The sequence below is a fragment of the Arvicola amphibius genome, chromosome X, assembly GCF_903992535.2.
Source record: "Arvicola amphibius chromosome X, mArvAmp1.2, whole genome shotgun sequence".
NCBI lineage: Eukaryota > Metazoa > Chordata > Mammalia > Rodentia > Cricetidae > Arvicola > Arvicola amphibius.
The window spans coordinates 34,318,950-34,336,419 of record NC_052065.1 but is presented as its reverse complement, the minus strand read 5'-3'; the positions used below and the strand labels follow the sequence as shown (position 1 = coordinate 34,336,419).

At 42.8% G+C, this 17,470-nt stretch overlaps 2 protein-coding genes across 4 annotated transcripts in view; one reads left to right on the top strand and one right to left on the bottom strand.

Moving 5' to 3' along the window:
- The window catches only part of Syn1 (synapsin I), a 45,128-nt gene that overhangs the window by 19,203 nt on the left and 8,455 nt on the right, over positions 1 to 17,470 (top strand). The gene's annotated exons all lie outside the window — the stretch shown is intronic.
- Timp1 (TIMP metallopeptidase inhibitor 1) lies at positions 11,789 to 16,733 on the bottom strand. 2 transcript variants are annotated; one of them, XM_038316462.1, is made up of 6 exons: positions 16,609 to 16,733; positions 15,595 to 15,726; positions 13,611 to 13,690; positions 13,294 to 13,420; positions 12,928 to 13,052; positions 11,789 to 12,054 (listed from the first exon to the last, which is right to left on the bottom strand). In XM_038316462.1, exons 1-6 carry the CDS (start codon positions 16,679 to 16,681, stop codon positions 11,893 to 11,895), a joined length of 699 nt encoding a protein of 232 aa, XP_038172390.1. In that variant the 5' UTR covers positions 16,682 to 16,733; the 3' UTR covers positions 11,789 to 11,892. The 2 variants fall into 2 exon arrangements, with proteins under 2 accessions (XP_038172390.1, XP_038172392.1); XM_038316464.1 differs by having other exon boundaries at positions 15,595 to 15,723.

Here is a 17,470-nt window from a genome sequence, read left to right as displayed (position 1 = left end):
TGAACCCGGGTCCTCTGGAAGAGCAGTCAGTGCTCTTAACCGCTGAGCCATCTCTCCAGCCCCTCTTTTTTTTTTTTTTTTTTTTTTGAGACAGGGTTTCTCTGTGTTTCTCTGGCTGTCTTGGAACTCACTCTGTAGACCAGGCTGGCCTCAATTCAGAGATCCTCCTGCTTCTACCTCCCTGAATTCTTGGATTAAAGGTGTATGCCACCACCGCCCAGCTTAATTCTTTTATTTTTCTTTAAGACAGTATCTCACTTTACACTCCAGTATAGCCTTGACCTCACAATGTAGCTCAGACAGGTCTTAAATATAATCCTTTTGCCTTGGCCCCCTAGGATTAAAGGTATATTTCACTTTGCCAAGCCAAATTCGGGTACTTTTGAAGGTACTAGAATTTAAACCCATGGCCTTATGCATGCTATGTCAATGTTTATCACTGAGATATTCTGTCCCCTTCTTTTATTCTTTTTTGTTGTTGTTGTTGTTGTATTCTTGAGACAGGGTTTCTCTGTGTAGCCCTGACTGTCCTGAAACTTGCTCTGTAAACCAGGCTTGCCTGGAACTCACAGAGATCAGCCTGCCTCTGCCTCCCGAGTGCTGGGATTAAAGGTGTGTGCCACCACACCCACCTCTTCTTTTATTCTTATGTTTTCAATTTTGATTTTTTTCAATATTTTCTTTTTCAAACGTAGTTATCCATTGATAATTTTATGTTCAATATTGTCTTGAAAAGCACTTTAATTATCCAGTTTCTTTCCTGATTAATAAAAGTATTGCTTTTATGTGTAGCATGAACAAGGCCCTGGGTTCAATCCATAGGTAGGTAGATAGATAGATAGATAGATAGATAGATAGATAGATAGATAGATAGATAGATAGATAGATAGATAGATAGATAAAAATTTTCATGGATTCCCCAAAGATTATAATTGATTTATCTCTCATTGAAATTAATTTCAGTAGCAATTTTTTCCTCTGTATAGTTTTATTGCTTTATTCTCCTGTTCTTTTTGCTATTATTGACATACAAATAACATTCTTTACCAATTGTGTGCAAAAGACTATAAATGTAATTATATCTTATATAGTTGCCTTTTCAGTTAGGGAAGAAAAAAGTATATCAAGCCAAAGCATTCATACCATTATTTGTATTTACCTGTAGAGACAGGCCAGGTAGAACATGCCTGAAATTCAAACATTTGGAGGTAGAAGTAGTAGAGTCAGGAGTTCAAGGCCAGCCTCAGCTATATAGAGTTCAAAAGGCTACAGAATACTATCTCAAAAAATGTTTACATGCATATATGCATACATAAAACACCTGTGTGGTTACCATTACAGTTGTTCTTTATCTCTTTATGAAGATTCAAGTTGCTAGAGTGTCATTTCATTTGAAGTTTTTTTTTTCTTTATTGGTTTTGCGAGACAAGGTTTCTCTGTATAGCCCTGGGTGTCCTGGAACTCGCTCTGTAGACCAGGCTGGCTTCGAACTCATAGAGATTCACCTGCCTCCGCCTCCTGAGTGCTGGGGTTAAAGGTGTGTGCCACCACTGCCCAGCCAAGAACCTGGTTTTCTTTTTAATGGCAAAAATATATACATGTATGTATTTAAAATCATTTCTGTATAGACTTTGACTAGTAAGTCCAATATCTCTGTTTAAGTTAAAAGTCATGTTAAATGACTGTTGCCGTCCTTGTGGTTATACCACATTTTCTTGTTTCTTTGTGTAACTCATAAATTTTTGTTGAAACTGTCCATCTTAATCATATATTATTAAGAACTCAAAAATCATGTTTTATTTCCCCCACCATGAGTTTATTTCTGTTGTTTTTAAAATGACTTTCATGAACTAATTCTTTTAAAGTTATTTATCATGTGCAGCCACAGAAACCTCTACTCCATTAATGATCAGCTCTTTGTTGAGCAGATGTAGTGGAGGGGCTGCAGGCGGCCTGCTTTTCGTCCTGCCTGGCTCCCCCATGGTTAGCTTTACAGGCAAAATAATTCCACAGAAACTGTATTCTTTTAAATACTGCCTGGCTCATTAGTTCCAGCCTCTTACATCTTGACTAACCCATATCTAATAATCTTTGTAACACCATGAATGGTGTCTTACCGGGAAAGATTCAGCATGTCTGACCTGATGGCTGGCTTCATGGCATCTGGCATCTCTCTGAGGAGAGGCACGGCGGGCTGCCTAACTTAAGAGAGGCGTGGCATCTGACTGATCCTTCTACCTCACTTCCTCTTCCTGTTCTGTCTACTCCACCCACCTGAGGGGCGGTCTATCAAATGGGCCAGGCAGTTTCTTTATTAGCCAATGAAATCAACTCAAACAGAAGACTCTCCCACATCATTTCCCCTTTTTCTGTTTAAACAATAAAAAGAAGGCTTTAACTTTAACATAGTAAAATTACATATAACAAAACAGTTATCAAGTAAGAATTATAATATTTATATCTACTTTATATTTTATCATAACTAAGGAAAACTATAACTATCTATCTATTCTTCAACTCCATCAAAGACTCCAAAAGGATATAATATTACCTAAGTAAACAAGAAATAAGCAACTTCCAAAACTCTAGAAATCAGAGAGACATCTTGCTGCCTGGACAGTCACCTAAAGTTCCTTTGTAGCATTGGGGCATCCATCTTCAGCCTATAGGCCCATAGTTTCCAGCAGACATTTCCATAAAGCAGGAAATTTCAAAGGCAGTTCAGTCAGTATCTGCTGTGTCCTGTAGAATGTCTCGCAGACTCTTTCATGAATCAGGAACCCCAAAGAATCATCTCACATTTAGGCAAGTTCAGTAGTCCTCTCTCTGAGGGTTCTCTGTGTCCAGTTTATGCAATAGTCCAGGCAAGAGCAGTTTCTTGCCCAAATGGCTATCAAACTCCATAAGGATCCTCTTCGATGCCCATCATCTTCTTAAAGTAGATTGGTGCTGCCAGGAGCAGATGTGTCTCATTATCATGAAAATTCCTAAGTTATTAAAACATTAAATGCCATATTTTGCAGTCTTTGAAAGATATGAAGAATGTCTATCTAACTGAAATATATCTCTCTATATATAGAATATCTAACATGACTACAAGCTTAACCATTATTGATGACTATCCATCAACAACCTATATTTCCTAATTATACATTACATTTTAAATGAACTACACAATCACAATACCTTAATCAGTATCAGAAATACATATACATATAACAAAATTGACCTTAAATCTCTATCAATAAAGCAAAATCTATACCAATGCAAATTATTCATATCTATATCATATCTCCCTTTAAATGTAAAAGAACATTTATAAACAATATTTGGGAAAATGGGCGCAGTTATTTCTCTCCAAACTGCTTCCTGCTGAATGGGGACGCTGTTAATTAGGTCTTTCATGGTGTAACCTGTGTGCCAGGTTCATCTCAGTCATCAGTTGGGTGAAGTAATTTTCTGAAGGTGTTCACAGCAACCTTTCAGGAGGGCGTGGTCTATCATACCATATTGGGATAGAAGCAATCCACACGGTCTCATTTTCTGTAAAAACAAAAGAAACTCCTTTCCAAAGCATCATATCCTGAGATCCAAATTCTGAAGTCAAGGTATTTTCAAAATATCTATCTTGGATTAGTTCAGCAGCATTTGTAAACAAATATCTTTTAGCAGCTATTGCTTCTTCCTCAGCATTCAAACAATTCAAAGAGATTATAATAGTATACAGTATCAAGATTCTCCGTATATTTTCCATCTTTGTACGGCTTTATTTTAACCTCTATTTCGTTTATTTTTACTTTTATTTTTTTTATTTTTTTGACAAGTTCTCTGTATATCTTTGTCCTGGAATAACTCTGCAGACCAGGCTGTCCTTGAACTCTCAGAGATCCACTTGCCTTTGCAACCCAAGTGCTGGGATTAAAGGCGTATGCCACCACACCTAGAAATCACAGAGATCTGTCTGTCTCTGCCTCCCAGGCATTGGGATTAAAGGTGTGTGCTGCCACACCTTGAAGTCACAGAGGTCAATCTACCTCAGCTTCCCAAGTGTTGGGATTAAAGGTGTGTACCACCACAACAAACTACTTCCTTTTTTTTTTCTTTTTTACTTTTAAGAACTTTAACTAGCCTGCATATACTTTTAATACATTGTAAACCACTTAGACATTTTCTTCAACTTTGAATTTTTCTTTTACTGTATATCTATCTCTCTTTCTGACTACATGAGTCTTTACTTTACCAAACAATATCAGTAGGACTAAAGCCGTGACTTTGGCGGCTAGATCCAGCCCATTCCTTAGCTTTCCAGCCTAATGGCAGAGGTACTTGCTAGAGCCATTCTTATTACCACAACTCTGTGGCGTTTCAAGGTCCCTGCCAGCAAGCAAGCTACAACATTCTTCTCAAAGACCACATTCAAATGCTCTGTACGTAGTCAGACCGCCTGCCTGAAACAGTCAGAGTTTGCCCTGGCAGTACAGACCAGAGCGCCAGCATTTTAAAACAGCACAACTTTTTTCCTGCTACAGCTGAAAACAAACAAGCATGCAGTCAGCTTTTATCAACGCCATTGAAATGTTTCGTAGCAGAACCTCTTAAAAGAGCTGCAATGTTTTGCAGCTGAAGCTGAGTCAGGAAGCCTCTCTTAGATGAGAGCGCTTGCTCTAGCACACAGAGCCAGACCCGAGAAATTGCTGCTACCAAGAAAACATGCTTTACTCTATTCTTTCCCAAGCTTTCTCAAGCTTTCTGTGGATTCAGTTATCCACGTGGGTGCCATTCTGTAGTGAGGAGCTGCGGGCCGGCTTCCCGCCGCCAGGATCCCAGCCACCAGCTAGCTTATGCCCCGAAATCACAACTCACAAATTGTATTCTTTTAAAACACTGCCTGGCCCATTAATTTCAGACTCTTATTCACATCTTGCTTTAACCCATTTCTAATAATCTGTGTAGCACCACAAAGTGGTGCCTTACCAGGAAGTTTCTAGCATACATCCATCTTGGGCTGGAGCTTCATTGCGTCTGGCCTCTCTCTCAGGAGAGGCACAGTGGTCTGTCTCACTTAGGAGAGGTGTGGGCATCTGACTGAGCCATCTACCTCACTTCCTTCTTCCTGTTGTCTACTCCGCCCACCTAAAGGCTGGCCAATCAAATGGGCCAGGCAGTTTCTTTATTAGCCAATGGGAGCCCTCCATCAAGCAGATTTTCTTTTCTTTTTCCTTTTGAGACAGAGTCTTTCTGTGTAACCCCAAACTGACCTGGAATTCATACAAATTTCCTGCCTCATCCTCCCAAATACTGGGATTACAGGTCCATAGCACCACAGCTGACTAGATAATGTTTAAACATCAACACCATGTTAATGAGCTTGGTGTGCATGTTGGGGCATGCCTTTAATGCTCTGGCAGGCTATTTACACCTTCACGTCTGTTTGTGTAGAGCTTCAAGGTCAGCCAGTTCTCTTGGAATGGGACTTTGGAGACTTCTAGCCCTATTCTATCTCATCTAGTGTTTGCTCTAATGTGAAAAGGCAAAATTGCAATAATTTGGTGATTCGTTTTTTATTCTCTATTACGATAACTCCTGACAGCAATCCCCCCTTCCTTCAGTCCTTTCAGTTCCTCCCCCACCTTCCCTCTCCCCAAGATCCACTCCTCCTCCCTTTCCCTTCGGAAAAAAAGCAGGCCTCTCCAATTAAATTCAATTCGAAAGTCAATCACTACCTTATGCCATATAGTATAATCAATATTCTGATGAGCTAACTGAACAAGGGAGATTATTTTTATAGATATTAAAACCAAAGAAAGCAGAAAGAAAAGGCAAACAGATTAGTCATTTCAAATTTACTCTTTGCAAGCTGGGAATGGGGAGACAGAACCATAGAAAAATAGCTGGTTAAAATAAGGTTACTTCATGTAGTCCAATGGTAGATAACTTGCCTAGCATGAACAAGCCCCTCTCTCAGTACCAACTCAGATCAAAAAGTCTCCATTTCAACTCCCATCACCAACATAGGTTACTGTGCTTCTAATTTTAGCTTACAATAGCAAATTCTGTCCCCCAAACCATAGTGACTAGAATTTTGGACTACGTCCCTATTATTCGTTGAGACGGGGTCTCACTAAGTAGCTCAAGCTCACCTGAAACTCCAAATCACTTTAGCCTTTTTTAATTTTCAATTATGTGTGTGTGCATGTCTGCGATTGGATACACACACACACACACACACACACACACACACACACATACATTGGGGCAGTTGCCTGCAGAGACCAGAGTAATAAGATCCTCCTGGAACAGGAATTAGAGGTAGTTGTGAGCCACCTAATGTGGGTGCTGGTAATAAAACCCAGGTCCCCTGGAAAAACAGTATATTCCCTTAACCATAGAACCATTTTTTCCAACCCCCTTAATCTCTTAACTGTTAGGATTTCAGGTACGTGTCACCTCAACTGACTACAAGTCTTTTTTTCTTAAAAAGCATTTGCTTTTATTTTTATTTTTATTGCAAGTGTGTGCTCATGTGTGTTTGTATATGTGATATATGAACACTTTAGAGGGTGCACATGGAGGCCAGAGAAGGGCATTGACTACTGTCCTCTATTATTCTTTACCTTATTTCTGGAAGAAAACCTGGAAATCCTGATTTTCAGCTAGGCTGTCAGTCAGCAAGTCCCAACAATCCTCCTGTCTCTCCTCCACTGGTGCTGGGCTTACAGGTATGCGCATGATTATGCCTGGCTTGTTTAGTGGGTGCTGGGAGCTGAACAACAGTCTTTAGGACTGTACAGTAAGTGTTCTTAACTACTGAGCCATCTCCCTAACCCCCTGAACTCCCAATCTTCTTTGAACAAAACAAAAAAAAAAGCAGATATGGTGGTGTGTGTCTTTAATGACAGCACCTGGGAGATAGAAGCAAGAGGATCAGGAGTTCCAGACAAGCCCGGGCTGCATGAAACCCTGTCTCCATAAGACAAAACAAAACAAACAACTATCTCAGACTTAAATTGAATGTGGTGGTACATACCTGTAAGCTGAGCACTCTGGAGACAAAAGGATTAAGAATTGGAGGTCATGCCCCTTTCTGAATGGAGGCAGAAGTAGACAGAAAATGGGATAGATGGGAGGTGGGGCGGGGGGAACTGTAGTCAGTATGTAAAAAATGTTAAATAAAATGAAAAGAAAAAAAAGAATTGGAGGCCAGTCCTGGCTACATAGACACTCTTTTCACTCTCCTATCTAGAGAGAGTTGTGCTGTAATCCTTATCTTTTGTGGAGCTTCATTATTATAAAAAGTGGAAAGGCTGTGACTTACATAAATCAACTTTTCTAGGCTTGTGATGTAACTCAATGTAGAGCACTTGCGAAGCATGTCCCAGGCCCTGGCTTAAATCCCCAGTAAATCATACACACACAAATTGACTTCCTCATCTGCCACTGGGTAATGGGGAAAGTTGGTTCACCATATGGGGTATATGTTGAGAGATATTCTAGTAGGGGTATTTTCCATCTGGACATGCCTAAGATCAGAAATGTATCAGTTTGGGGGAGGTCAATCAATAGGAGAAGTATGTTTGGATAGATGCGTTTTTTATGACTAGAAGGATTTTTATCCAAACTACTTATAAGTATCATTGGTGATATTTTTGAGTAATCAGATTGGAAGCTTATTGAGGGGACAGGGGGAAGATATGAATGGAGATTTTTATTATTCCTAACTGAAATGGGGAGATATGCTAGTAGGTCACAATTGGTGAATGAGAAAATTTGCCAACAAAGATTGTCTGTTAGATAGATAGTCATGAATAGGGATATTTGTCAACAAGGGAGGTAATTTTGAAGAAAGATATTTGGGGCTGGGGCCTGTCAGCAGGCAGTAGATTGCTGCTGGGTAAATAGAGATAGTTGTCTTTTTTTTTACTAATGGGGAGATGTCTAAGAAATAGAAATAAAAGATTATTTCTTAGTGAAGTATTTGTGACAGAGAGGGTTGTCTCCATGAGGAGAAGGAACTAATCAAAGGAAGAATTTACAAGGGTTTGGAAATTGTCAGCTCTATCCATGCTGCACTGGTGCTGTTGTAATTGTTACCAGGGCATCATCCAATAAGACCCATGGGTTGGTAAAGTGTGCAGAGATGAATCACTCTAGAGACAGTTTCAGGGAACAGCATCTGCTTTATTATAGGTGAGCAACGACATGTATAGTGGAAGCCTATTGACTATGATTGGTTAGCACATTACCTTGGACTAGATAGTGAGCACTCATACTGATGGAGGAGGGTCTTCTATCAATCTGTTGATTTCATTGGTTAATTAATATAAGAAAACTGCTTGGCCTGATAGGTTAGAACATAGGTGGGTCGAGTAGACAGAACAGAATGCTGGAAAGAAGGGAAGTGAGTCAGACGTGATGAAGCTCCGGCCCAAGATGGACGTGGGTTAGAATCTTCCTGGTAAGCCTCCACCTTGTGGTGCTACACAGATTATTAGAAATGGGTTAATCAAAATATGAGTTAGCCAAGAAGAGGCTAGATATAATGGGCCAGGCAGTGTTTAAATGAATACAGTTTGTGTGTTGTTATTTCGGGGCATAAGCTAGCCAGGTGGCCGGGATCCGGGTGGCAGGAATGCTGCCTGCAGCTCATCACTACACTCATACCATCAGGGTCTCTATGCAGAAGAAGCACATAAAAGGAGATATGAAGAGTCCAGCAGACATGTCCACAGGCCAGCTGCTGGCTACTCATGCTACTTCAGAATTCAGTGTTCTGACTTCTGGAAATATTCTGCTCTGGTGTGCTATGTTTCTTACTTAGAAGCACAGTGTGCCAGGTAGGCTGCCTGCATTTTCTCCTACACACTAGGTCTGGGCACAGGTCCTACCTGCATAGTGGACAGGTTGGGGAAAGAAAAGCTCTTGATACTAAGTTTCATCCTTCCCCTGTCACCTTCTGCTTCCTTCCAAGTACTGAAATGTTCAGAACTCTAGGGAACAGGTCCTAAAGTCAGGGAGTGAGTCACACTAGTGTTCAAGGAGCTGGTTCTAGAGTCTGATGACTGAACAGAAGCTCCCCAAATCTTTCTGGCATCTTAAGTAATGTCAACAAATTACCAGGGCCAAAACAGACCCTCAACGTCTCCCTTCCCATTATACCCATCAGCAGTCTCTATGCAGACACTGTTTGCTGCAGCAGACATTCGCTACTCAAATGAACAAGTTCCATGTGCTCAAAATCTGCCTGTTCTAGGTTGGATATAGTGATACCTGCCTGTATCCCCCAGGGTTAAGGGGGGCTGAAGTAAGAGGATCATGAGTTCAAAGCTAGCTTAGGCTACATAAAAAGTTCCAGGCTAGTCTGAGCAAAATAGGAGATACTGTCTTTTTAAAACCTCTTTGGCCTGGAGAGATGGCTCAGCAGTGAAAAGCACTGATGCTCTTCCAGAGGACCCAGGTTCAGTTCCCAGTACCCACATGGCAACTCACAACTGTTTGTAACTCCAAGATCTGACACCCTCACATAGACATACATGCAGACAAAACACCAATGTACATAAAAATAATTTTTTTTTAAAATTCTGCCCATCCTGATATATAGAGTATAACTTGGGCATGGCAGAACCTCCCAGCAATGCAAAAACTGCAAGACAGAACCACAGAAGATTCAGGGGGCCACATGTGGTGACTTAGAACATTCTGCAGATGCAAACTTCGATATTTTGTTTTGTTTTGCAAGTTAGAACAATGAACTGCACCCCAATCCAACAACCCAAGACATAAATTAATTCTTTTTCTGTGTTGTTTCTCTCTCTCTCTCTCTCTCTCTCTCTCTCTCTCTCTCTCTCTCTCTCTCTCTCTCTCTCTCTCTCCTCTCTCTTTCTCTCTCTCTCTCTCTCTCTCTCTGTGTGTGTGTGTGTGAAAGGATCACCTTATGTAGCCCAGGCTGGCTTTAAACTTATGATCTTCCTGACTAAGCCATCCAAGTACTAGGATTGCAAGAAGGGCACCATGCATAACTGTTCTTGTTTATAGGAGTAGTGGGGTCATCTGATGGGAGGGGATTTGATGGTCCTTTTGTTCACCAAAGACACATTGGAACTGTTTGTATGTATTTTTGTTTGTACAAGCAAATTCATGTCAACACAGTATTTCAGTGTTCTGTTGAGTGTCTCAATCTGAAATTCTGATTCCAGAGTCAGAATCTTTGTAGTATGGGTCAGGACCCTGGGGCTGGAAGAGGTTAGACAGGCCAAGGCCCATCTGTGGGAACTGAAAGTCCTAGAGAGAGGTTTGTTATGTTTCCCATTCAAATTTTACAGAGAAAGGTGATCAAGAAATTCGAGAGTCAGTCCAGAGACCTGGGTGATCCTAATTTTAAACCCTACATGGGTCTAGGGGATAGAGTCTAATTTTAAAGTGTTTGCCACTTGCCTAGCATACATAAAGCCCTAGGATTTTATTGAACTAAGGTTCAATCCCTGGTACCACACAGGTAAAAAGAAATTAATACATTAAACCCTAATTTCTTGTCTGTGTACATTGTTTCCCGCGGAGTTGGTCAAAATGAAAGAAACGAGAGTAGATTAACATCATCCCTTTTCTTCATTGTACTTCCAAGTATAAGGCCAGGTGTATCCCATTTTCCAGAATCCCTGGCTAGGTGGCAATGTCTCCAGGTCCCCTTCTTTTCACTTAAGTCAGATTTAGGAAGTATAAAGGCTTGGATGGGGCATCTTCATTAGACTACAGCCTGAGGCAAGGAGAGATGTTTATCAATTGATAGGGTAGTTTTCAATGAGTTTATCAATGGGGTGATATTTGTGAATAGGGGAATTTTCAACTGTGGATAATATATTAGCTAGAGAAGCTTGGGCAAGTAGGAATTAGAAATGTTTGTAGTAGGCATGGTGTGGTGGCACATGTCTATAGTCCCAGCAATCAGGAAACAAAGGCAGGAGGATTACAGCAAGTGTAAGGCCAGTCTGTCTCAAAAGGGGGGGGGGGGGCAAAATGGAGCTGGAGAGATGTCTTAGTGGCTAAAACACTAGTCATGCAAGTATGAGGACCTGGGATTGAATCCCCAAATCCACATAAAGCTGGGCAGTGGTGATGCATCTAATATGTAAACTGGAAGGCCGAGAAAGGAGAATCCCAGGAAAGCTAGCCTGGTATATGCAGTGAACAATGAGACCCTGTCTCAGATAAAGTAAAGGTCAGACACCCAAGGCTGTCTGTCATTTGACTGTCATAGCATGTACAAGCCTTTACTGGTACACATTAACCCATATAGAAAGATAAAAAAGAAACAATAATAATAATTACTGCACTAAGATGTCTCAAAGTATTGGGTAGAGAAAATATTCAATAAATTGGAGTTGATAATGCAAAGTGAATTATCATGACTGATTTTGTCGGTTCCCAGTGCTAATGCCAATGTTGAGATTATTACCAATATACCATTTTTTGTAAAGTATAAAAACTCAACACCTTTTTTTTTACTTTCTTCTTTTTTTTCTTTTTTGGTTTTTGGAGACAGACTTTCTCTGTGTAGTTCTGACTATCTTGGAACTGTCTCTGTAGACCAGGGTGGCCTTTATTCCTTTTTTTTTTCTTTTTTGCTAGAGATTGAACCTGGGGTTTTGTACATGCTAAGCAGCTGCTCTACCAAGCTACATTTCTAACCTCCAAACTCGAATTTCAAATCTTTTCCTTTTTATTGGTCCATGGATGCTCCCACCAAGTTATCAGTGTCTTGAGTTTGTTTCCAGACACTAGACAGAAATAGTGCTGCTTTGTGGTAGTTCTTTATTCACCATATAAGAGCAGGAAAGATGGAGGGAAGGTGAACAGTGTACAGGCTTCAGCTTCCACTGTGGGTAGACTTCGGGTCATCTAGGCCCCCAGGGATTGCCAGGTACACAACCCTGGATTCCGTGGCAGGCAGGCAAAGTTACGGCTCTGGGAGCCCTTCTCAGAGCCCATGAGAATCTGGTCTGTCCACAAACAATGAGTGTCACTCTCCAGTTTGCAAGGAATGGCCAAACAGGGAAACACCTGGAAGAGGGGAGAAAGGCCCATCTCTGAGAGCTTGTCCTTCCCCTGTTCCCTCTCTATGTAGAGTGTTCTGCTCTCCTTCCAGCAACACAGAACTACTGGGAAGGCTTGACATTGCCCCGCCTGTGTTTAGACCCAAGAACAGCTTCTCCCATTTGGAGAACAGAAAGCCAGTGTTCTGGAATGGTGGGTAGGGAACTTGAAGTCACGCAGGCAGGTCTCCTGAGGAAATGCCTCACAGGGCAGAGAACTGATAGTGGTGGGTAACAGTTGGCATGCAGGGAGCTTAAGCATAAGAGTAGGCAGCAGGACTCTCAGGTTGTGACTGGGGTCAGAGGATATTTGGTGCCATCAGGGAACAGTTTTGAAATAGCCAGGTTGACATGTCCCTGTGGATTTGGAGAATAGCACTTTGAATTCTTGCAGAACATGCCTGGGAAGCCAAACCCAATCATGGGAGGTCAGAAACAGACAGCAGTATTCCAGAATAGTCACAAACGAAAAGTTATTGAGATAGAGAAGGTTCGGGGAACATGCAGTCCCAAGATAACAAAACAACCAGAATTTCCAAAAGAGCAGTTCCAAGCCGGGCGGCGGTGGCGCACGCCTTTAATCCCAGCACTCGGGAGGCAGAGGCAGGAGGATCTCTGTGAGTTCGAGACCAGCCTGGTCTACAAGAGCTAGTTCCAGGACAGGCTCCAAAGCCACAGAGAAACCCTGTCTCGAAAAACCAAAAAAAAAAAAAAAAAAAAAAAAAAAGAGCAGTTCCAGGTTTGGGACAATGGCAAGAGAAACCAAAGACAGTATAAGAAGAGGGAAATGGAAACATTCCAAGAATTATCTCCAGGAGGAGAGCTGGATTCAGGAACTTACTGTGCACACCCCACAGCCAGCACTATAGGTCTTTGAGAAGGCCTTTTGCTGAGCAGCGTTCAGGCTATGCCAGGGAACCAAGAAACTGCAGGCACTGATGTGCAAATTCCCGTTCCTTAAGCGTCCTGTCAGAGAACGGAGAAAGCAACAGGTTTTTGATTGGTTGGGTGGTGACGGGAGGGATCACCTGATTAGCATTAGGTTACAAACCCTCCCGCCCCCTCCGTCCTCCCAGCATCCGACACTCGCGCCCCCTCCCCCCACTTTCAACCAGGCTCTTTCCCTTTAGGGCATAGCTCCTCCCAGTTGCTAGGAAGCGTCTGAGGATGAAGGGGTGTGGACCAAGGCGAAGGGGCGGGGCCTCACCCGCGATGAGAAACTCCTCGCTGCGGTTCTGGGACTTGTGGACATATCCACAGAGGCTCTCCAGGGCTGGAGTGTAGGCGAACCGGAAATCTGAAGCATTCCCCACAGCCTCGAATCCTTTGAGCATCTGCCCATGAGTGGAAAAAAGTGTATTTTTTATTGATATAATCCTCCCACTCCACTCTCTCTTAACCTGATGTCATATATCTAAATCACAAGATTACGGGAAATGTCCACACCAACCAAAGGCTAGATGCTTGTATTTTTAGGGGGAGGAAGAAATTAGGTAAGGCTAGGGAGGGAGGAAAGGGAAATACCTTAGTCATCTTAATCTCATAACGCTGGAATAAAGTGGTCGTGTTGATTTCTGGGGATCTCGTGAATTTAGCCCTTATGACTAGAGGAAAAGAAGGAAAATAAGGAGTCAAGTGGGCAGCATAAACCCATAACAACAATGCATATGTACAGCATAATTCTAATAGAGACAGCACGCTTACTGGCTTCCACATCTGTTGATTCATCTATTCGTTGTCTACTCTTACCCCCTTTTCATATATCCATCTGTTGGCTTACTTAACAAATATTTTTGGAGTGCCTGATTTATGCCAGCCACCATACAGGGTGTTAGGGATACAGCAGTGACCCAAACACAGGAATCCATTTCCTTCTGGTGCTCACATTGAAGCCTGGAGGAGACAACTAAGATTAAGTAGCTAGGCATGGTGGCACAGACCTGTAACCCCGGCTCTGTCAGGCTGATGGAGGATCACTACAGCGTGAATTCAAGACCAGTCTAGACAATTTAGTGAGACCCTGTTTTAAAAGGATTGGACTTGAACCTCACTTATATGCCTAGCATATGAGAGGTCCTAGGTTCAACCCCCGGTACGTAGGGAAAGGTACATGGATTGCTAGAGGCTAATAAGTATGATGGAGAATTAGGGTAGCGAGGGGGTTGACAAATATTCTTTGCTTGACCATAATTTCCTCAGGCTCATTAACTTTCTTCCAAGCTTATAGCAGTTTCCTCTTAAAAATCCAGTTGTGGGTGCCTGGAGGTAGTGGCACACGCCTTTAATCCCAGCACTCAGGAGGCAGGGGCAGGTGAATCTCTGGGTGTGAAACCAGCCTGGTCTACAGAGTGAGTTCTGAGACAGCCAGGGCTACACAAAGAAACCCTGTCTCAAAAAAGAAAAAGGAAGGAAGGAAGGAAGGAAGGAAGGAAGGAAGGAAGGAAGGAAGGAAGGAAGGAAGGAAGGAAGGAAGGAAGGAAGGGGAAGGGAAGGGGAAAGGGAAAGGAAGAAAGAAAATAAAGGAAAAGAAAAGAAAAAAGAAAAATAAGGTTGTAGGAGAGTCTACTAAATCAGTTTATAGTGAAAATACCCATCCTCATCTGATTCTCCTTAAAATGTGATGGAGCTCCTCATCCACTGGCCTCCAGGTGATTACACTGGCCAGTTTTCAGCATGAGTTTTAAACTGGATGTGGTGGCACAGGCCTGAAATCTCAGCACTTGCAAGGCTGAGTGACGAGGATAAAGGGCTCAAGGCCAGACTGGATTACATATTGAGACCTGGTCTCAAAAAAGTGAGTTTATGGGCTGGAGAGATGTCTTAGTGGTTAAGAGCACTTGCTGCTCTTCTAGAGGACCCAAGTTTGATTCCCAGCTCATAACCACATGTAACTCCAGCTCCAGGTGATCTGATGCCTTCTGAACTCCACAGGTACTCACCACACACACACACACACACACACACACATATATATATATATATATATATTCATATGTATACACACACATACACATAAATAAACATATTTTTAAATGGGCTTAGCTTGAATCCTCTTACTCCTTGCCTATATTTCTCAGTGATTTACCATTCACCAACCCTTAAACTGTTCCTCAGCCAGAGTTCCATTTGTCCATGATATGTTGAGAGTTAAGCCAATCTCTCTCCTTGACTGCAAAATCTGATTGCCATGGTCTTGAATAAAATCTGCCTTTCTGTGCCCTAAGAAGTATTATTTAACAGGGGATCAGAAATAGTATGTGGCAGGGATTAAAATTTAAATGAAGTAGACAAGCACCTCAGTAAAATGACTTCTGAGGTAGCCACCTATGTGGATAACTACAGAGAAGCATCTACTTGGGAGGGAGCAGCCAACACAAAGGTTGGCTTAGGTCTAAGGTTGTTAATATGGCCAAAGCAGATCTACGCAAGGATAAGTATAACTGTTCTGAGAGAACTGCCATCCTGATCCCTATTGGACTAAGACAGACAGAAAGGGGGTCAGACTCACCAAGGTCCGAGTTGCAGAAGGCTGTCTGTGGGTGGGGTGGGGCACAGCTACAGGCCTTACTGGAGGCTATCAGTGATAGCAACAAGAGGACGCCAGAGGCCAGAGATGCAAAGGGAGCCATAGTGGTATCTGCTGGGAGAGACAAGGTGTTACCTGATCCCCAGCCCAACTGTTCTGTTTACCCATTGATCCTAGGGAGATTAGGGACTCTTCAGGATAGAGAAGCCTGGGAATCTTAAGTGGGTTGAGAAACCTGGAGTTTAGGAGCTAAAATAGTTGGGAAAGTTTCAAGTTTTATTGAGTTCCAGTGATTTAGGAGACAGTGAGTTGGAAGATAATGAGGTGTGGCAGTTGATGAATCAGAGAGCTGAGCAGTTTGAGAACTAAATGGAGTTGAAGAAGTCTGGAGACTGTCATTTGTGGAGTGAAGAATTTGGAGTTTAGGAAACTGAAGAAGAAAGGGGGAGGTTGGGAGTTGAGAGCTATTAAGATATAATGGGCAGGGGGATTTGGAGATATTGAGGGTTTTAGAGGAGGTTTGAGGTTTTAGGAAGCTGGGGGAAATTTGGGGGTTAAGAGTCTGGGGGAATTTGGAAGCTTAAGATAAAGTGAGTGCTGAGGGATTTGAAGGCAGAAGAATTTTTGAAGTTCCAGAAGCTAAGTATAGCAGAGTTTGAGGGCAAGAGGAGTTAAGGGAGCTGTAGGGGTTTGGGGAGACAATGAACAAATTCAGGGGAGTTGACAAGTTGGGAGGTCTTTAAGGTATTAGAGGCTTGTGGGTTTGGAGCACTTGGGGATGAATGCCAGGGGCATGATGGAGTCTGGAGAGTCCGGCTTGGGACACTCATTCCAGACATCCTTCCCTTATATTCTCCCTTGGCCAAATAGGGATCCTGATACCTGCCAGCCTGGTTAAGTGGCTAGTCTGGCAGGGAATTGGATGGGCCTGGTGGCCGCGCCAACACAAGCTCCAGGCAAGCCCCAGTCCTGCCAGGACACCCGGTTCCCACTTACCTCTGGTGTCTCTCGAGAAGCCGGATCTGCGTCGATGGCGGCAGGGACTGAGCGGTGAAGTATAAATGTCCATGCGAGGGGCGGAGTTGGCGCGGAAATCACAGCCTCCAGGCTTCCTGGACACATTACTCATCCACCCACCACAGGAATGGAAGCCTAGGGGCGGGCTGTAGGACCGGCCTAAAGATACTCCCTGCACTGCCAGCCAGCCCACTACACCCCTTCCCCCAGCTCCACGTCATTCGCATTCCTCCCTGGTGGCCTTGAAGGGCAGAGAGGAAAGGCAGTTCAAGTCCCTAGAACCCTGTGCCTCTCCAGTTTCCCACATCCCCTAAACTTCCTATAGCTGAAGCCAATGACTTCATTCCCACACCTTACTATACACTTATTATATAACAAGAAGGGCTTTCCTAGTGGACCTGGCGTTCTGGTGAGGGGGTGACATAGGGGAGACAAACTAGAAAAGCAGTTGAGGGACATGAAATGGGAGAAGAGGCACAAATACATAGTGGGGAAATTGATACACTGAGAGTGTCTGTGACTTATTCAAGATGGCAGTTAAGTATTTCAGAACTGGGAGAGGAACTGAGGTGGCATGCACACAGAGTTTTAGGTGGTAACCTTTCCCAAAATGCTTGTAGTTGCACACACCAGTGAGACTAGAGACCCTGTCTTAAACAGAAACAAAATCAAACAGCCAAATAGCTGAAGTGAAGAGCTTTGCCAGGGTCACAGGACAAAACTGGAACTTAAACCTGGACATCTTGACCCTTACTTAACTCAGGCAGGGCACAATTTTGGCAAGGAGGGAGTGGTGTGGTGAGCATGGGGCGGGGGGGGGGGCGTGTGGATGATGGTGAAA

Excerpts from the sequence above, each read along its gene's own strand:
- Timp1 (XM_038316462.1), bottom strand. The coding sequence starts at position 16,681 with ATGGACATTTATACTTCACCGCTCAGTCCCTGCCGCCATCGACGCAGA. Across the intron at positions 13,421-13,610 it reads ATGAGATTAAGATGACTAAG|ATGCTCAAAGGATTCGAGGC; the intron begins GTATTTCCCTTT and ends ACTCATGGGCAG. Across the intron at positions 12,055-12,927 it reads CTGGCTGTGGGGTGTGCACA|GTGTTTCCCTGTTTGGCCAT; the intron begins GTAAGTTCCTGA and ends CCCCTCTTCCAG.